The sequence below is a fragment of the Giraffa tippelskirchi genome, chromosome 2 (genome assembly GCF_054371585.1).
Source record: "Giraffa tippelskirchi isolate mGirTip1 chromosome 2, T2T-mGirTip1v1.2.pri, whole genome shotgun sequence".
NCBI classification, from domain to species: domain Eukaryota; kingdom Metazoa; phylum Chordata; class Mammalia; order Artiodactyla; family Giraffidae; genus Giraffa; species Giraffa tippelskirchi.
In genome coordinates, this window is record NC_137276.1 from 25,598,010 (window position 1) to 25,619,615 (window position 21,606).

A 21,606-nucleotide genomic window follows, 5' to 3' on the forward strand; every position below is an offset into this window, starting at 1 on the left:
AAGAAATCAGTACAAATTAGAATATCCATTAATGATACAATTAAGAAGTTGGACTATCTTAGTACTATGGTGAAAAAATAGATGTTTCTTTTGTCTTCCTATAAGGAACATTCTCATTGAGTGACACAGATTTAGTCATCAGGATTACATCTATTTCTAACCATGCTACTGAACTTTTTTGTAGATAATAAAACAATCATAATATTTTAAAAGTTTATGAGTTTCCATTTACCGTGGTCTTGATTACATTCAGTGTATTTCCTAAGAATGCTCAAATTTAGCACATATTTTACATGATCTCACATATTTCTTTGCAACGTTTGTCTAATATGTGAGTCCCACACACAAGACCATAAATTTTGGGGTATCCAGTCAGCGTCATACACTTTTCCGCACACCCCACATCACTAGGCATATAGAAGATGCTCTCCCAAACACTTCCTATTATCTGAAAGGTATAAAGCAATCAATACAGGTCAAGTCCTAGAACAAATGCTGTATTTTTGAAAGACATCAAATTACACTCCTATGTGAGAATTTTATGATATCAGATGTGACTTGAAATAAATTGTACATCATGCCTGAAATAAGAATCTCAAGGTTTTTGTTTGTTTTAGCACCATGGTATGTGTGCTAATGAAAGTGTTTCATTTGTGCTGGGAGATATGGGAGAAGGCAAAAGAAATGTGTGGTTTCAAATTTGCTGCATAAGGACCTCCAGCTACTCAAAGAATGAAGGAGAGGTGATGTGAACTGACACCATGAGATCACATTGCCCCTGTTAACAGCGCTTTGAAAAGTACTCTTTTCAAAAGGCTGCAGTAGCTCATTATTTAACTGTGACATAAGCGGAGCAAATAGCATTGTCCCCATTTCACACGTAAAGAAATGACTGACCTGATACTACATCTAGCTTGCGTTGATAGAGGTCTGCATCAAGAGTTGCATAACTCTTTCATTTATAGATAAGAAAACCAGATCCCAGAATAAGCAAGTAACTTAATTAGCATCACACTAAGCAAACAAGTTATTGAATGAATGAATGAATGAAAGTATATCTGTTTTGGATAAGACCAAATTTATACATGTTTAAAAAAAGCATCTTCCAATTTTTTTAAATCATAGTTTTAGACACTTTCCTTACTAATGCACCCATTGAAATTTGTTTTATTCACAGATAAATAAGCTACTACACCTGGAAGGGTCTTTGTTCTCTTACACCTAAAAAACAGGTGACTTGCAGAAGAGAGTAAATGTAAACCAGAAGGCAGCTACATACACATCCCAACTCCCAGGCCAGTGTTCTTTCCAGACTCTCAAGATGCCCCACACTAAGGATATCTCAGATGGGGAGATACCAACTGTAAGCTCAGCTGCTTCCTGCCAAAATCTTGACAAAGTCCAAGAAAAAAAGAATCACATCTTATTCCTAGACCAGAGATCATGCACCAGCAGGTATGGGTGCAAATATGAGGGAGACCAGCCTGGCAGGCTACAGCCCATGAGGTCACAGAGTCAAACATGACTGAGTGACTGAACAACAACATATCATGAAGAACAAGTCCATGATATACAGGTATATGTATGGCTGAGTCCCTTCACTATTCACCTGGAACTATCACAACATTGTTATTAAAAAAAAAAAAGCAGCAGCCTATGCCCTGGGGTGGGGTGGGGCTCCTTAGCTCTGAGAAGTGACAATGAAAGCTAATTTGGAGGTATGCGTCCCCTCCTCAAACCCCCAGCACCATATTCTTGCCACTCAATATAACCTGGGCTCCTTCCTTGTAGAAGGAGCCAACCCAAAAGGAAGACCCTCTCAGAACCACGATCAGTGCCTCCATCTCCCTCTCAGTACCGAGTCGGTACCATGGTGGGGCCGGATGCAGAACTTTAAAAGGGTAAGAGAAATACTTGAGGATAATCTTAAGTGTCAACCTGACAGTGCCATGGGGTGTCCAGATATTTGACAAACAATATACTGAAAGTCCATATAGTCAAAGCTATGGTTTTTTCAGTAGTCAAGTACGGATGTGAGAGTTGAGCCATAAAAAAGGCTGAGTGTCAAAGAATTGATGCTTTTGAACTGTGGCATTGGAGAAAACTCTTGAGAGTCCCTTGGACTGCAAGATCAAACCAGTCAATCCTAAAGGAAATCAACCCTGAATATTCATTAGAAGAACTGATGCTGAAGCACTAATATGTGGCCACCTGACGCAAAGAGCCGACTCCTTAGAAAAGACCCTGATGCTGGGAAAGACTGAAAGCAGGAGGAGAAGGGGATGACAGAGGATGATATGGTTGGACAGCATCACCGACTCAACGGACATGAGTTTGAGCAAGCTCTGGAAGATGGTGAAGGACATGGAAGTGTGGCATGCTGCAGCCCATGGGGTCACAAAATGTCAGACAGGACTGAGCAATTGAACAAAAACAACAACAAAATATTAATGTGTCTGTGAAGGGGACTCGTTCGAAAAGACCCTGATCCTGGGAAAGATTGAAGGCGGGAGGAGAAGGGGACGACAGAGGATGAGATAGCTGGATGGCATCACCGACTCAATGGACATGAGTTTGGGTAAACTCCGGGAGTTGGTGAAGGACAGGGAGGCCTGGCGTGCTGCAGTCCATGGGGTCACAAAGAGTCAGACACAAGGGAGCAACTGAACTGAACTGAACTGAAGGGGTTCCTGGAGGAGATTAGCATATGAATTGGTAGACTAAGTACAGCAGATTGCCCTCCCAGCATGGGTGGGCCTCATTCAACCCCCTCTAGGCCTGAATAGAACAAAAAGGCTGAGTAAGAAGAGATTTTTTCCTCCTTGTCTGTCTTTAAGTTGGGACACTGGCCTCCTCCTGCCTTCAGACATGGAGTCAGATGGGAACTACAGGATCAGCTCTCCTGGATTTCCAGCTGCTAATGCTGGCTGTGGACTCTCAGCTTCCATGACAGTATCAGCCAACTCCTTACAGTAAATCCCTCTACATATATACAGATATATATACAAATATATAAAGAGATTTACTTTGAGAGAGATATATATCCTATTAGTTCTGTTTCACTGAAGATCCAGGCTAACACACTCAGAAATAACTAAAGATATTAGTTCCTTTTCCTCCAGAAACATACTCTGAAACAAAGCCTTGAGTTCAAGTACAGTTGACCCTTGAACAATACAGGTTTTAACAGCATGGGTTCACTTATACTTGGATTTTTCTCAGTAAACATGTACTCCAGGATCTGTGTGCTTGGTTGAATCCACAGACATGGAGCTTTGAATACCAGAGGGCCAACTGTAAAGTTATACATAGATTTGTAACTACATGGAGAGCCATGCCCCTAACCCCCACATCATTGAAGGGTCAAATGTAACTTATTTGGGATGTGATCCAAGGAAATACTGATTGTGCTAGAGACAGCAGAGCTGGATGGGAAAGTAGCCAATAAAACAAGCAAATTACCACCTTGGGGATCTGGCACTTAATCCCAGTGATGGCTTCTGGGAGATAGTATAGGAAACAAGCTTCAGAGTTACCCCACCCCAAAGGAAAAGGGAACTGGGATATTTATCCACCAACTTCCAGTAGTCATTATCAGATGGCTGCTCCCTACTCCTTGATGGAAATCAACTCCCTGCTTCCAGCCTGCACCTGTGTGATCAAAGCTCCAGGCGGCACACAGTCCCTGGTGCTGGTGGTCAGAAGTCAGTCCCGTTTGCAGACAAATGGCAAGTGCAGAGAGCAGGGTACCAACAGATCTGCTATAAAAGGACAGACACTCAATCCACCCCATCTCCTGCATAAGTGATAATGAGAACTAACATCTTTAACCAGTGTAATACCTATTACACTACCCCCCTTCACAGTATTACCTATAAGATTCACAACATCCCTACAAGTTCAGGATTATCCCCATTTTACAGCCAGTGAAACTAAGGTTCAGAGACTTACTTGGAATCACTGCTGCTTGGGTACCTTCTCATAACAGAAAAAAAAAAAATCTGAGTTTTGAGAAATCTTCTAGTGAAAAGTTTTCTTTCAAGCATGAATAACATTGAAAGCAACATAGTGATGTAAGCAACTCTTTTGCCTCTAAAGATTCTTCCTTCTACCTGCCACCAGCCCAGAACACAAGCTTCTCTGCATCTCCACTACCATGGCCTCCAAATCGTAACAAGCTCCCTCCATATGTGTAATCACATTCAGATACGGCAGCTTGAGCGACTGCAAAAAAAATGTTCAACTCTGTAATTGTTCTCCATCTCCCACTGAGAACAGATTTTAAAAGGAAAAAGTTCATTTCTTATGCAGCAGTGTGATCTTTAACCTGATTCTAACCATCTGGAAGAAAAACTGCCTCCCTCACCATAGACGCCAAGAAGGCTTTGAGAGGACTGAGTCACATATGTGGGGCCTGAAAACCAGGGAGAGAGGACTGTGATGCCCCCCGGGGGGGGCAGACCCTGTGCCTGGAGGCAGCAAGAAGAAATAAGATTCTTCCCCATTCCCAAGACAGTCATTCTTTACCCAGGTAGTTTTTCGTATTTAAGAATTTATTTATGTCATTCAGCTCAGTAAGCTTCTATTGACTGACCACCGTGCACGAGAAAGTGAGGGGCACCAAGTCAGAAAATGCAGAAGAGATGGGGGAACCAAGCCTGAGCATCACTTCTGGCTTAATTTATATCTAGAGTTTTAGTTGAGTCATTTATGGGTTGAATGGACTGCAGAATGGATGCATTTTACAAAACATCCATGCCCTTTTTTCTGCAGGAAGGAACTGAATGATCAGCCCCCCAGGACTCAACTCCTTGGTTGTTAATCAAATGTTCATCTACGGGTCACCAGACAAGCCCTCCCACAATGAACTCGCAGGTTACTACGGCTCTCCCTCACTCCTTTGAAACAATTCCTCATGCAGTATTTGTTTTATTATTTCATTCTACTTATTTTCACTTCTTTCCCAGGGCAACACTCCCTCTAGTGTCTGTGTAGGGATCTCAGGTCCCATTCCTGCTGCACAGGGTGCAGACAAAAAAGAGAATTCAAGCCTGCACCTCGATCGGTGTGGATCACGACAAAATATTCATGGGTTTGGCCAATATGATAATTCTGGGAAAGAAGCTACAGATATTCTGCAAAGAGTTCTAGCCACAGATAATTCCCATCTCAGGCCAGGCACAGAGCAGAGGTAGGAGACAGAGAGGAGGAACAAACCCCATGACTTGGATGAAATGAGTCTTTGGCACTCTAGACCCTTCTTGTCTGCCAGTTCCAGTAGCCCTGTGTCCTCTTTTCTTAAAGCTACACGTTTCACTCACTTCCTTCAAGAAGTCTTCCATGATTAGCTGTGAGGTATAATCACGGGTGCCCAAGCCAAGAGAAGCTACTCTTCATCTTTCTGGATGCCTTTCTCAAAACTCCACTTGATGAAAGCCCTGAAAAAATGTTCTACTTATTAGTTGTCTATTAGTGTAATCGTTAACTTGATCCTACCCATCCGATTCCAATCATTTCTAAGAAAATTCTGAGTATGAGCTTCAAGCAGCCAAGACCCCAGCCAGTCACACTTCTCTCTCTCTCTCTGTCACTGTCTTCTTCAGTATGACACAGAAGGCAAATAACACAGACTTGTCTGAGTCAGGACATGGACTATGGCTGGCAGTTGAAACAAGTGCCTCACTGAGAACTAGGTTCTAGTCAAGGCTTAGGGATCAGTTCACTGGGAAAATGGGCAACTACCTCCTTTCTCTGCTTTCATGTTTCCATCTGAAAATAAAGAGAAAGCCCCATCCAATATAAGAATAACAATTAAACCAATCAAATATCTGGAGAACTAACTACAGGTCAGGTGCTTCTTCTCAACACTTTGCTAAGTTCAGTTCAGTTCATTTCAGTCGCTCAGTCGTGTCTGACTCTTTGCGACCCCATGAATTGCAGCACACCAGGACTCTCTGTCCATCGCCAACTCCTGGAGTCTACCCAAACCCATGTCCATCGAGTCAGTGATGCCATCCAACCATCTCATCCTCTTTCGTCCCCTTCTCCTCCTGCCCCCAATCCTACCCAGCATTAGGGTCTTTTCCAATGAGTCAACTCTTCGCATCAGGTGGCCAAAGTATTGGAGTTTCAGCTTCAACATCAGTCCTTCCAATGAACACCCAGGATTGATCTCCTTTAGGATGGACTGGTTGGATCTCCTTGCAGTCCAAGGGACTCTCAAGAGTCTTCTCCAACAAAGTACAGTATCTTATTTAATTCTTAAAATAGCCCAATGTGAGAGGTACTATTTTATCACTCCTTTTATGGATTTAAAAAATAGACAAGAGAGGGTGACAACTTGCCTGATGTCACACAGCTATTAAGAGACAGAGGCAGACAGCCCAATTTAAAAATGGGCAGAACTTAACAGACATTTCTTCATAGAAGACAAACAGATGGCTAATGGGCACATGAAAAGATGCTCACCACCGCTAATCATCAGGGAAATGCAAATCAAAACCACAATGAGATATCACCTCACACCTATCAGAAGGTGTATCATCAAAAACAATAGAAGTAAATGTTGGCAAGGGTTGAAGAAAAGGGACTCCTTTTACACTGTTGGTGGGAATGTAAATTGGTACAGCCACTCCAGAAAACAACATGGAGGTTTCTCAAAAAACTAAAAATAGAACCATCTTACGACCCAACAATTCCACTTGCGGGCATATATCAAAAACAAAACAAAAAATTAATTCAAAAAGATACATGCACTCCAATGATCATAGCAGCATTATTTACAATTGCCAAGAAGTGAAAGCAACCTAAATGTCCATCAACAGATGAATGGATAAAGAAAATGTGATGGTGGTGTGTGTCTGTATGTGTATGTACACAATGTAATACTACTCAGCCATAAAAAAGAATGAAATTTCGCCATTTGCAGCAACATGGGTGGACTTAGAGGGCATTATGCTAAACGAAATAAGTCAGAGAAAGACTAATAGTCTATGAAATCACTTATATGTAGGATTTAAAAATACATAACAAAAAATAAAAATATATAACAAACTAGTAACTCTAACAAAAAAAAACCAGACTCACAGATACAGAGAACAAACTAGTGGCTACCAATAAGGAGAGGGAAGTGGAGAGGAGCTGGATAGGGGTAAGGGAGTAAGAGAGACAAGCTATTAGATATAAAATGAGCTACAAGGATATACTATACAACACAGGGAAGATAGCCAATATTTTATAATAACTATAAATGGAAAATAACCTTAAAAAATTGTGAATCACTATATACAATACTGTATAGCAACTTTATACTAATTTTTAAAAAGAGTAAATTAAACTTAACCCAAGATAGTGAGCAAGAAAGAGAGAGAAACAAAGACAGGATTCAAAGCTAGGCATCTGGCTGCAGAATTCATGCTCCTGTTTCCTGTATGGCTGTGTTTCTTGCTCCTAGTTTACTTCTATTCCTAGTATATCCTGAAAAGTATAATCCTGATTGCATTCATGATAAAAAACTCTCAAGTATGCATTCACACAAGTCACACAGTCATATCCAGGCTAAATAACCTACATAGGAGCCTTGATGATCCTATATAACTATGGTCAACTTTTCCTCTAAGGTAGGTTTCTTCCAGCACAGGTCAAGTACCAGGCCCCTGCTTAGGAACGGGCACAGATTTGGTCACCAACAGCCCTGAATGGCTGGCCCTACTGTGCTCCAGGTCCTTTCACCCCCACCTAGAAGGGATGGTTTCCTCTGCTCCCCAGCAAGGAGTTCACACCAGGTAGCTACTTGTGCAATCCTGAAGTTCTCAGACTCCACTACTTTTTGGAAATTTACTATAGCACATTTATTAGCATACTATAAAGAACAGCATCTCCATAAATAATTAAACCCAAACTACACTAATCAAAACAAACAAGCAAAATGTTCCTGGTGATGCAACCAGACTTGGTTCACTCACTAACTCAAATGATGAGGTGTCTCACAAGAGGTCCCCATCAACAATGGTTAGTAAGATACAGACTTCCCAGTAAGGAGCTGGTACTTACTGTCTGGGTGGGTACTTACTGTGGTGGTACTTACTGCGGTACTTCCTGATGGTACTTACTGCGGTGGGTAGGCAGGGTGGCCACAGCATACAGTCAGGGAGCAAGAGGGAGGAATCTATTCCTCAGTCTCTCTGGCTAGCCTTGTGTGTATTCATCCTATGCCTCACTCTAGCCAACCTATAAAATGGGCAGCACCCTACCTCACTTGAGTGAATATAACAGAAAATGGTCTGTAAAAGCAAGAAAGGAGAGAAGCAGGAGTGTGCAGAGGACAGCTATAGAGAGAAAGACCAGGAGAGAGTCCACACTGTAGGGTGCCATGTTTCTGTCTGAGCCTCATACCCTTCATCTCTCTGCTGAATGATGTGATGAAGACCGTTCCCAAGAGCACATCCAGCCTCGACATCCTGTTGGTCTAAGGTGCCCACAGCATCTCCCACAATGCCCCCCCCCTCTGAGCTCACAGCCTGAAACGATCACTTGACAAATAATCACACATCACCCTGTGGCATCTGTCCTGTTGTCATGTGTTATGAAACTTTACAGAGGAGCAGCCTCATACCCAAAGCATCTTAGAAGGACCTTGAGGCAAATGCCGTCTTATCCTTCTTTGTCTCTCCATCATAGTGCTACCAACCTCACAGTCCCCAGAACCGTGCCACACACCCAGTGAACGCTAGGCAAATGATTGAATATCTTATGTGAGTCTATCTGATCTCTCAAGTACATAAGGAAAACGCCAGGACTGTTGACTGGTACCTATTTCCAACCTCTCATTAAGTAGGGTAGAGATGTCTCTACATCTTCTGTTAAAAGTCATATATAAAATAATAAACCAAGTGTGTAAACTCAGCGCTGTTAAGAAACAGTGTCAGCCGTCCTCCCCGATCAGCTAGGGCACTGTCCAGTTCCCAGGGTCAGTTCAGCAAGTACAGACTGAGCTATGTGCCAAGCACTAGACCACACAGCACAAAGGACACAAGAGAAAAGCAGAACTCACAGTAGGTGTGGAATGTGGGTGCTGTAGCAAGTATTTTAGCCCTCATCCCTCACCTTCGAAACACTCATAACATAACCAAGTGATAACCTAAATGTAATCAAGAGTGTGGTACAGTCTGCAAATTCTATAAACAGGAAAATAAATGCTTCTAGGAAAGGTTCTAAAGAGAATCATGTTTGGATCTTAAAGTGAACCGTGAGTAATGTGTGTGTCTCCATAGAGGAAGAGGGGTATCCTGAGTGGAGACCTCAAGAGCAAAGGCTTGGAGTGAAGAAGGGGATGGGGACAATGAAGGGGCTGCCTTGGCTAGAGTGAAGGGGTCTATCAGGGAACAGTCAAATGCAGAGCTGAAGAAGCAGGCCCAGGACATATGCAGTGAGGGGCCTTGAATGCCAGGCTAAAGGACTTTAAATTCGAATTCAAGAAGCTAAAGGCTCTCAAGCTAGAATGGAGACCTACTGGATGAAATGTTCCTGGATACAGCAGCTATCACGTTATGAACAACCTGAGAAAATTATTGCTATCCCAAGGGACAAGGATTTCCAATTCCTTCGTAGACTCTGCTCAGTGAGACTTGCGACTCACTCAGTCACCGACTTAGTCAAACACAGTTGAGTTTCTCTACTGCACACAAGGCAGAGGTCTCTTGTCTCTACTCTCTACCAACGAAGTCAGAGCAGTATCCAGACCTTTCAGTAACCTATCACCCAGAGGAATAACCAAGGTTAGCTGAAGGCCATCTATCCCACAGTACCAGTGATATTTACCCAAAATGGCCCACCAGGCACTGGCATGCTACACTTTTCAACTTCACAAGACCTCTTCCCCCCAAACTTGCTGCAAACTAATCCTCTGACATCTTCTCCTCATAGGGAAGTGTCCCAAGCCAGCCAGGGGCTTCCCTGCTGGCTCAGATGGCAAAGTCTGCCTGCAACACGGAGACCCGGATTCAACCCCTGGGTCGGGAAGATCCCCTGGAGCAGGAAATGGCAACTCACTCCAGTAATCTTATTTGGGAAATCCCAAGAATGGAGGAGCCTGGTGGGCTACAGACCATGCGGTCACAGAGTCAGACATGACTGAGCAACTAACACTTCAAGTGAGCCAAGAGGTCAAAGGAAGCAGGAAATCAACAGTTAAATCAAGCCCCCAGGTCCTGGAGTACCTGGCCTCGGATAAACCCTTCAGACACAACCTCCTGTTTCAGCATCCAGCTTTGTCACACCTCTCTGCGCCCTATAGGATGATTCAGAGCCAACAGAGCATCCAGTTCCAAAGTTCCCCCAGTTACAGTAAGAGATTTACCCAGCCCTAGGAAGAAGCAGTTCTCCCTTCTGCCCCCTGAGCCTTCTTGCCACCATTCCCTCCCCTTAAATCCAGCACACTCAGAGAAGCCACTTCCTGTGTGCCTTCTCTGCCAACTACAAAGCGAGTTCCAACCGCTGCATTTCTGCAATCATTAAATCAGGCCTCCCAATTAAGGAGTTTGCAACTTCTGCTCACCTTGGAAATCACTGCAGGATCTGAGAAGCAAATCACGCCCTATAACCAACCAACTGGGCCATCAGAGAAAATGCAGAGCAAACAGCCTGTGTGTGGCCACTCCGCTCCCCACCACCACCCTCCCACCCCCAGGCTGACAGTGAGTGACCGGGAGCAATTAGTGCTGCTATGTCCCACTGCATTTCCCAGCTCTGTCTCCACTGAGATGGCTTCCCTTGTAATATTAATTAAAAACAGATTCTTTTTGGCAAACCTCTGAAGAATGGCTCCAGTGGCAGGCTTCTTTATTAAGCCTCTGAGAAGACAAAATGCATTAAGATACTGTGACATGGGTACGGTAAGCGGGGACGAGAAGGCTAGACATCCCAGCCAAAAGCTATTTGAAAAATCTGTTTGGGAGCCACAATTAGATGCTCCAGTGAGTGAGACACAATTAATCTGATCAAATCTGTCACTATTTTCCACATTAGGAGTAAATATTTTAGAGCGTTGTCCAGCTGAATTAGTTAAGAGCATGAAACCAGATGCCTGGGAGCATCTGGGTGTTCCACCTGCTGGTGTGCTCAGGGCAGGATAGGGACCTCAAGTTATCAGCATCTTCCCGTTTCTCTTCACCAAGGTGCAGCGCTGGGCACACAGATTAAAAACTATCTGGCAAGGCATCCCAACCAGACACACTGCAGGGGCAGCACACTGAGTGAGCTGCAGGAAAGGCCTGGGGCTCAATCTATGGGAGGAGGCAGCGTTCTCCTATCCCAGCACCATAAACAAATGAGGGCTTCCCCCATCAAGGCTTTATAATGCTCAGGGGGCCTGGAAAGTGGGCTGTTGTCTTCACAGCCTCCCTCTCTCCAGAGTCATTTGCCAACTCACTAACCAAGCAGGAAGGCATATTTCTTCTTTCGAAAGGCAAGAGCAGGCTGATGTGATTTTCTGTATCCCTGTAAGCCACAGGGTCTGGACTCCCTCTGGGTGTTTGTGAAACACTTTCTAGCCCATTAATCACCAGAATCCCAGCTGGAGACAACCAAACAGAAAGGCAAATTGCTCTTCCAGAGTACAGGCTTCAAGACCAAGCTCACTCTCCTCTTCCCCAGAAATACCTGGCAGGGTAAGAAAGGCCAGAGGGGAACCCAGACTCCATCTCCTCCTGACTCAAACCTGCTGGGCACTTCCTCTGTTGCCCACCAAGTCATGCCAGCCCCTTCTGGGACCAAAGTGAATATGTGACTCAAGCCTGGAATGAGACTCTCAGCCCCTGGGCATATGCTGGGCACGTGGGGAAGAGGGTGGAGACCCTTTACTTTCACATTCATCTCCTCATGTGCGTGCATATGTGCTCAGCTGCTTCAGTCTTGTCTGACTCTCTGCAACCCTGTGGACTGTAGCCCGCCAGGCTCCTCTGTCCATGGGATTCTCCAGGCAAGGATACTGGAGTGGGTTGCCATGCCCTCCTCCAGGGGATCTTCCCAAGCCAAGGACTGAACCCACATCTCCTGTGTCTCCTGCATTGCAGGCAGATTCTTTACCCATTGAGCCACCTTGGAAGACCCATCTCCTCATGCCTGACCACAAATGGCCAGAGTAGAGTTCAATTTTCAGATATATGGAGTAACTGGAAACTCTCCTCCAAAAGGAACTCACAGGAGGAATGTGGTCCACCACAGGCAGTTGACGGAGAGCAGCAAGCCCCACGATGTGTGGACCATTAGAGTGGTGGCCTTCCTAGAGAAGGACATAGTTAACACTCAAGTCAGAAGGGAAGATGGAATTCTCTTTTCATGCCAAAAGAGCCTGAAACAAGTATCCATGTTCTCTGCCTTGAGGACTTCTCCAAGCAGTGATGAAGGGACCTTCCAGAAGGAACATCCTCTCCATCACTCCTTACCCTGGCTTTTTTTTCTAACAGCACCTTCTTTTGCTGACTTCAGGAAAGGAGGAGGGGAGAAAGAAATTGATTAGATTTTTTAAAACGACAGAAAGAAACTGACTGAGTAATGTTGCAGAAACTGGTTTTCTAGCTCCCCCCTCCCCCGCCAGGGGTTGTTTCTTTAAAGTCTCCCAGAGGCAGGTCTGGGTTAGCTTGTTTGCTCATCTTCCTCAGGGTAAAATGGACTGACCCTCGAGGAAGCCCTTTCCACTGGAATTGCCTGTGAAGCATGGTCTAAAGAGGCAGTCCCTCTCTGGGGCAGAGAGAGTAGACATATGGGGTCACCGCACTCACCTGAGCTGCCATGTCCTTTGCTCGGACAGTAAGTCTGGCCAGGGGCACAACCAATGAACCCCCGAGGGGACTATTCCTGGACTGCCCAAATCTCATCGCTATCACTAAGAACTCCAAGGCTAACTGGTCCGCTCCTCAGGCCCTTTGGGCCTGCCTTTTTAACTGGAGAGCCATTTCCCAGGAGGGTATAGGGCTAGACTTGCCCCCTCACTTCCTCTGCTGTACAACTGCCTTTAAGATGGTCAGAGAAGGCCATGCACATGTAACTATTATCTGCAAAAAGCATTCTCTAACGTCCCGTCTTCAGGGAATTTGTCAACACACAGAAATGATCCTTAAAATAAAAGCAGAAACGTAAGAGAACTCTTTCGGCAGAGTGAATTTATATCGTCCCAGTGTGGCAGTGCTAAAATCGAGGGACGTCACCTCCTCCTCCTCCTCCTCCTCCTCCTCCTCCTCCTCCTAGGGATACACTTGCTTCCACACATCCAGTCCATCCTCCTTCACTGAGTAAGAACACGAACAAAATAACACACATACACACAATTGCTCATTCTCAAACCAAGAGAAGTTGAGAGTCACAAGCCCTGCTGTCAGAGAATTACATGTCACCCTGACTCTCTCTCTCCACCTACCCCCCTACCCCCACCTCCCCCCACACACAATCCTCCAGGCACCTGCAAGTCCTTGATTACCCATCCCTCCAAATGTACATATTGTCCACCCCCTATGCCCAGAGCTGTCCACTCTGAAGCTGTGGAGGTGGGGGGGAGGGGGGATGCTTACTGAGATGAAGCCACCACGGCGCTGCTGAGGAGCTGCTCTACCCAAATGCTTCCAACCCAGGTTGGGCTGATTGCTTGGTGCTGTGTGTCTGTAACAACCAGGAAATCTGTGCTCGGTATTGCTGATGAGCCCCTCTCTAAGCACTCCTCGCTTTCTTGTTACTCACTAGTCACCCCTGCGACACCCCCCAGGCGCTGTTAAAATAAGGGGAGAATTTCCTAGGGAAATCTTTAATGTCAATCATGAAGAGAAATACAAAGGGAGTGGGGGTGGTGCTTTCCCATCAGTGAGTTCCCCAAGCTGCAGGTACCGACATCCACCACCCTCCAGATTCTGCCCAGAGCCCCGGCTCTGATCTGATGCTATGAGCCAGAGATGAGGAAAGGGTTTTTGCAGGATTGGCTTAAGTGGGGCCCGAGGAAGGCAGGGGAGTGGGGTAAATGGTCGGAGCCATTCCCCCACGGTTCCTGGGCGGGACTGCTCGTGCTGACTGGGGGCAGGGTGGGGAGCCCCTCCGGCACGCGCTGCGGGTTGCAGCAGCTGCTGGGGTAGATTGTATTCTGCGCCCTAAGACCCGCCGCGGGCGCCGGGAGCCTCTGGAGCCGCCGGAGTGGACTCCAGGGCGCCACCTGTCGGTACAGCAGCTTCCCAGGGTAACCTGGCTGCCGAGAGAAAGGCGTGGAGAGGCGCGTAGAAAGCCCCGGGACGCACCTCGGCGAGGTTGCAGTCGCAGGAAGCAGCGGCAGGGACGACTATGTGCTCAGTGACTTAAGTGTGCTTCTGCTTGCGTGAGAACAAGGGGTGCGGGACGGGTGTTGAATTTCACTTCACACTTTAAACTTTTTTTTCCCTGCCTCTCCTACAGCTTTTCAGGGCAGCTGCCTGGGTTTTGAAGGGGAAAGCTGATGTCAAGAAAGGCCCAGACTTGGGCCAACTTGGCCCAGCCTCCCGCTAAGACTGGGACAAAGTGTGCCTGGGGCCCAGGGCAGCATCCTAAGCGGGGCGGGCAGGAGGCGTCCGAATCGCACCATCTCCCGGTTCTTTCCTGAGGGTGGAGGAGAGAGGGGAACCCCGGGCAGTCGCAGGAGTCAGTCAACCTGTCCAGCGGTTTTTTCCCCAAATCAGTATATTTCCTTGCCTAAGAATTCACGCGCACACGCAGACCTGATAGGACAACTGACTCCCCAAGCCGAGTACCAGAGAAAGTGATCACGGATCGCGATAAGGCACCTCTTTTCCCCTCTTCCCTCCAGACAGCCACAATCCTAGGGTCTCCGGTAAACAAATCCACACAGTCTTAAAACAAACTCCGCTAACCTGTTGGGGGCGTGGGGAAAGCGGGATGCACCAGACTAAAAGTCGAGGAGCCCCCTGCTCCGGCCTTCACCCCAACCCAGGGCAACTGTCTGCCCCCCTTCCCACCCCCCACCACCCCATCCCACCCCACCCCACCCCCACCCCCCATTTTCCTTTGCTGTCGGGAGACAGTGAGCTCCGCAGCCGGGTGGATACTCACGCTGCTGTTGTGTCCCGACCAGTGCACCATGGCTTGGTTGTGAGCCGAGTCCCCGGTCAGCGCAAACGAGGTGCTGGGCAACCGGAGCTCTTCGGCCGCTGAACCCCCAGTCCGTGGTGCCTTCACCTCCTCCCGGAGACCCTTGGCCAGAGGGCGGCTTCCTTTGGAACCATCGGCTAAGACAGTAGCCCGGGCATTCCCGTCTTCCAGGGCACTGGGGGGCTGCGCCCGGCGACTCCTCCTCATGCCGCTAGGCTTGCCAGGAGTCGAGATGCCCGGTCCCCACCGCGAGCTTGCTGGAGAGAGCCCTCCGGCTTCTCCTTGCTTCTTTCCGTCGCTGCCACTGCTTGGCTGGGGCAGCGGCTCTGGTACCGGCCGGCGCCCCATTGCGGCGCCTCTCCGTACAGTCGCCAGTTCCTCCGGCCACTGGCTTGCCATTGCCAGCGGTGAGAGACGAGGCAGCGCCGGGGACCGCGAAGCCAGAGCCGCTAGGCGCCCAGGACCGCCCGTGGTGTCCCAAGTGATCTCGGCGCCGGCCAGGACCCACGTCGACAGGAGCAGGAGCCCAGTCCGGGCGAGAGGCGCCCCCGGCCAGCCTGCAGGGCGCTCGGTGCGCGCCGCCTCCATCCCGCTGCGGCTGCCGCGGCTCGGGCTAGCGAGTGTGTGGCGCCCGCCGAGGTGCGGGTCCGGTGCGGGGGGTGTGCGCTGCGCGCGCCGGCGAGCGAGCAAAATGAGTGTGTGTCGGGGGGGTGGGGAGGGGGCGGCCGGGAAGGAGGTGGCTCGGCCTGGTGCGCCTTGCTGGTCCTCTCTACTCTTCACTCCTGCCTCTCGATCGCTGGCTCTCTCCTCCACAGGGTGATTCCAAAACCCGAGAAAAATTAATAAATACCCCGCAGGTGCTTTTTCATTTTCTTAAAACAATATTCCCCCAAAATCTTCCCCGCCGAGCTGCTCCAGAAATTTTGTCAAAAGGAGTGTTCAAAGGTAATAAGAAAATCCTCTTTTAAAATATGAAAAGCAACCCCAATCCAGGAGGAGAGGCTGGCGACGGACCCCAATCCAGAGTCTCTCTGAAACCCAGCCTCCAGCCTGCTCTCGGCGAAGAGTTGGGAGCCGCTTCTGGCCGTGTTTAGGGGGGTTACTCTTCGGGCATGCTGTGGGGGCGGGAGATGGCGCGCAGGGAAGGTTGGGGAGGGTGGTCTCGCGGGAGGAGGAGGAGTAAAGTGTTTCCAGCGCCAACTGTTCAGGTTGGGGAGCCTAAGGGGAGCCCGGAGACATCGTGTAGAGAGGCAGCGTGCGGCAGCCGAACGCGGGATGGACTGGGGACTCCGCTCCGGGCTCCCCAGCGTATCCTTCCCGCCGCCCCCACTTCTACCCAGTGCCTCCGCCCGCTGCGGGGGCGCGCAGAGTGCGTGCGTGCGCGCGCGTGCGTGAGGGGAGGCTAGGGGTGCGCCGGAGGCTGGCGGGCGGGCACCCAGCGTGGGGGTATCCGGCTGAACCAGGGGTGCCTGGGTGTGCGGGGGCACGCGACTCTGTGCGTGCGCGTTTGCACGCGTATTTGTGCGTGTGAGTGTGAGCGACGGAGTGTGGGGCAGGGAGGGGTGCGCTCGGGCTGTGGGCACGTGTGGATCAGGCACGGGCTGTGTTTGTATTTCCATGAACCCGTGAGTCGTCAGAAAGGCAATACTGAGAGCAAGGCAGGCGGCTCTGGACCGCCTGCTCCTCCAAGGCGCCCCGCTCACCCACAGGCCCCCATTGCCTGCGGACGTAAGCTGATTGTTGCTAGAACCTCCGGGAGGGTTGGAGGAGAGAACTAGGAGGTGCTGGCAGCTGGGTCTGGGGGTTGCCAGCTCCTCCCAGATTCGCCAGCTCTCCTTCCCAGGATCCCAGCTGGAGCTGGGGAAAGACAGTCGTCCAGACCGGTTGCTCCTACATGGAGGACGAGAGCTCATCTTCCCGCCTGCGATTATGAGATTCATTACTAAAAGGGCTCAGTTGTTCTCTCAAAGTGTCGGGCTGCCAATTAGAGAGTCCCGGCCGGCGCCGCGCAGGCCTGAGGATCAGTCCCCACTGTCACCAGCTGCAGAAGCGCAGCCTGGCCGCGTGGAACTCAGCCTGGGCTGGGACTCTTCCCGCCCGAAGGCAAGGAGAGACTCTGGGTGAGCTGGAGAGCGGAAGCTAGACCCAAAGACAACCTGGAGATGTAGTTTACAGGCCCCGGGGCAAGAAGTATAGCAGCAGCTGCTGCAAGGAGCTCTGGGAATTTCTAGGGGTTGAAAAGACCTAGATGCGTGGAACGGGAGGAGAGGCTATTAAGAAAGAAGTAGGATGGAGGGAGTCTTCTGGAATCGATCGAAGAGTTCTCTTGTGGGAGGCGGTTAAAGCGGGGTTGAGGGGGCTGCAAGGAAGGGGAAGGAAAGAAAAGTAAAGGAAAGCTTTAAAAAAGGCGGAGGGGCAGGGAGGTTGCGGACAAAGACGGAGACAGCCGGGAGATGACGACGTGGTGGAGAGGCGAGATACTGGTGCAAAAAGAAAGGGGAGAGCAAAGAAGAGGCAAAAGAGAGCCACAGGAGGGTCAAGAGGGATGCGGAGGACAGAGGCGCCTGGGATCAGAGCCTGCCAAGGGTGGAGACAACTTGCGGTTCCCAGGAGCCGCCACAAGACCCCTTGTGAACTTGCTCTAACGCCCGCCCGCCAGGAGCTGAAATGGAAATTGGGGACGGAGGAGGCTGGGCCAGAGAACAACACCGATGACCACGTACGTCCCACTCAGAATGAGACTGGTCCTTGGAGTCTGTGGGTTTCCAAAAACCGCGGCGATCCGCTGCCCCAAGAAAAGTTCCGGCGCTGAAGGCTGAGATGGACTCAGAATCAGGCGCTGGACCCAAGCCGGCCATCCGCAGGTTCCCAGCGCCCCTGCCGGGAAAGGCCTGGCACTGCAGCCGCAGCCGAAGCTCTGGGCTTGGGGAGGGATGGGAAGCCTTCCCTATGCTTGGGCTCTGAGCAAAGCTGGTAGATGTCAGAGTAGAAGGGCTGGGTCTGGACTGTTAGGTAGGGCTGCCGGACCAGAGGCTCACATAGGGAGGGTCCGGCCTTCCAAGCCCCAGGCCCACAGGGGAGGTGGGCTGTCCAAGCTCCCTGTGGTCCCCCGTGGAGGGCAGTTGTCTGCAAGAGAAGGGCTGGGGTCTCTCCTCTTTCTCTTCCACCCAGATGCAGAAAGGTCCATCCTCAAGATGGACTTGTGGATATGTGGCTATGAAATATTTGTTTGGCAAAAAATGGATAAAAGACTCCAGGTGCAACATTTTCCTGTCTTTTCCTGCACCAGTTCCTCCTCTTGGCCTTTTCCATTCATTAGCACAGCCTCTCCTATCTTCTGTCTCTCCCTACTTCACCCCTTGCCTAACAATCCTTGCCCTCCACGCTGAGCTGCCCCTCCCTCTGCAGCCGCCCATTCCCCATCAGCCTTCTCTAGTGTCCAGACCTCTGCAGGTCTCTCCTTCCTCACCAACCACTCTCTGCTGGACTTTCTGCAATCTGACATCTGCCTTCAGGTGACTCAGCAAAGCCCTATCCTAACAGACACCACCACTGGCTCCCTGAGACAGTTGGCCCAGCAGCCTCTGCTTCGTGCATTTGCAAATGGGTTCCATTTGGAAAGATCTCCCTTGTTCTACATGGTACCAGGTTCTTCTGGGTTCTCTCTGACCGACCTTAGTCAAGTTTACCAGCCTCTCTTCTTCCTTCCACATCTTAAATGTGGAGCCTCAATCTCCATCATCTCTCCAATTCTCTGTACCTGGTTCTCATTCCACCTTCTCTCCATGAGTAAGCCCCACGTTCTCATCCACTTCTGTGCTTCTTCAACAATGGCCAGTGCATTAACTCCTGAATATACAACCCTACTCTGTCCTCTCCTATGAGCTTCATATCCAAATTCCCTTTTGCATGTCCCCGTTGAAAACCATCCACATCAATTTCTAAAAACCATCCCCAATACCTCAGTTATGCAGACTAGACATTTAACATGTAACCTTAGCTCTTCCCTCTTTTAATCCCCACATCCAGGAAAATCACTGCCACGTCCTATTTAAAAAACCTTTTTACCTGTCCTTTTCTGTCTGTTACCAGGGTCACTGCTTTAGATCTGAATTTCATCATCTCTTGTAGGACTTTGCTATAGTTTCCTGTCTTTTCCTGGTCTTCAGCATTTTGTTTCTCTAAGCCAACCTCTCCACTGTGCATCTGTGCTGTCCAGTATAAACATGTGAGCCACAAAGATAATTTAAAATTTTCTGGTAGCCTCATTTTAAAAAGTAAGAAGAAGCTAATGAAATTAATGATATATTTCAATGAGCTAAATATATCCAAAATATTTTCATTTAAACTTGTAATCAACAGAAAAAGTATTGAAGTATTTTTACATATTTTTGTACTAAGTCTTCAAATATCCAGCGTGTATTTTACACTTATGAAAGTGAAAGTCTATCAGTGGTGTCCAACTCTTTGTGACCCCATGGACGATACAGTCCATGGAATTCTCCAGGCCAGAATACTGGAGTGGGTAGCTTTTCCCTTCTCCAGAGGATCTTCCCAACCCAAGGATCAAACCCAGGTCTCCTGAATTGCAGGTGGATTCTTTACCAGCTAAGCCACAAGGTAAGTCCCAAATTTTATACTTATAGCACATACTAATTCAGACTAGCTACATTTCAAGTGCTCAGTAACCACATGTGACTAATGGCTATTGTTTTAGACAGCACAGCTCCACGCTCTTGGTGGAAATACACTCTTAAATAGAAGGAAGATGATGTTGTGGATTGCCCTCCTCAAAAATTGATTGTTGACTATTGTCCATGAAGTCCAAACTTTTTAGAATGGTGCCCAACACTCCAGGCACTCCCTCACCTCCAGGAACTTGATTATTGTCTTTCTTAAGCCTGTAATCTGTCCTCTGCCACAGTTTCTGTTCTGGTTTGGTTTAAATGCCAGCTCTTCCCTGAACCCAGCCCCCACTATCCCATAATGCCTGATACTGTATCCATTATTATCATTACCATGTCATCTTCATCGTCATCATCACCAAATTCTTTGTCTTCCTGCTCTAAGATGGGAGTTGTTAAATATTTATTTGGAATTTAAAAGAGAGGGCTCCCATGTCCTTTACTGGCATAATGCCTACTGCAGCTGGGAAAGGCAGGTTGGGAGCTAAGATTAGCCCTCACCCAGTCCCAATGGGGAGAGCAAAGAAGCCCTCATGAAGAATACCTTTTCCCTCTGGATTTCTAGCCTGTTACAAACAGCTGGAGAAAATAAATTGTTTGCTGTAAGTTATCCCTGAGAGTACCTTAAACGTCACCCTAATATGGCTTCTTTCAGGTTTTTTTTTTTTAGCCATCACAGTGAAATAACACTCAGGGAAATTGCACTTTCTATCCCATCACAAATATACACACGTGCACATGCTCACACACAGTCTTCCAACCCCTTAATAATCTAACAGATATCTTGCCACCAGCACCTACAGCTGGCACATATAGGGAAGCATCACAATTATGCGTATTTCTCATACTTTGTAACATGTTCAGCACTCATTTGAGGATCTAAAGACAAATTCCTCATAAAACTCAGAGCCAGGAAAAAATTGGATTTCTCCTGTGAAGCTGACATCCCATCATCTCCTAAAGGCTTTCTTAAAATGGCTTTGTCTTCTCACTCTGTCTTCCTCTTGTCTCACCAGTCAGGCTGCGTATCATGCTCACTTGCTCGAACAGTCTTCAGAACAAGATCTTTATCCTCTGCTCCCCTTTTATGAAATACTGTTTGTTTTTATTGTTTGGTATCCTTTGATCATACTATATCTGTGCATTGTTGATAAGCCACTTCATATCCTTTTAAGAACTAAATAGGAAATTAATTAATTGACTAATATCAAAACAACAGTTCACATTGTAAGTCTGGATTTCTACAGAGGAAATGATTATAAAACAAAACCTGAAATGCAGATGAAAGCAGTTAGAAGACCACTGAAATCAGGACTTCACACAGTAGTAGGAAGAACTGTGTAGAAAACAAGAACTGTCTATTTTGCTTAATGCTGTATCTTCAAGCACCTGGCCCAATACCTGGCAAAGCACTGACCCTCAATAAAAGTGCAATAAAAGATAAAACAGGTGAATGCAAATAATAACACTTCTACTGCAACTAGTGATCATCTTTTCTTTTTAGCCTATGCATACTTTCTAAAGAAGCAAAAGCTCGGAGATTTGACTGACACTGTTCCCTACCACAGGTGACTATCTGCCCAACAGTCACAGGTGTAGGTAGTACATTAGGAATCTTGCCTCAAAAGGCACCAAAAATTTTATGATGAGGGAAAGTGGAAAAGAAAGAAGAAAAGCAGAGGAAAGAAAGCAGGAAAGAACAACTTGAAAACCGACATTTAGCCCAGGCTTTCTTTACATCAGGCTTTAGATCTTCTATGCCTACTGCTTCATTTAATTCTGACAAAGTCAGTTTTCTCAG

At 47.8% G+C, this 21,606-nt stretch overlaps 1 protein-coding gene across 1 annotated transcript in view; it reads right to left on the reverse strand.

The window, feature by feature from the left end:
- The window catches only part of SORCS3 (sortilin related VPS10 domain containing receptor 3), a 626,056-nt gene extending 609,576 nt beyond the window's left edge, over positions 1-16,480 (reverse strand). The window contains exon 1 of the mRNA XM_081543145.1: positions 15,082-16,480. Within this exon, the coding sequence (XP_081399271.1) occupies positions 15,082-15,708 (627 nt within the window). The 5' untranslated portion in view covers positions 15,709-16,480. The remainder of the gene's footprint in view (positions 1-15,081) is intronic.
- Positions 16,481-21,606: the final 5,126 nt, after the last annotated feature.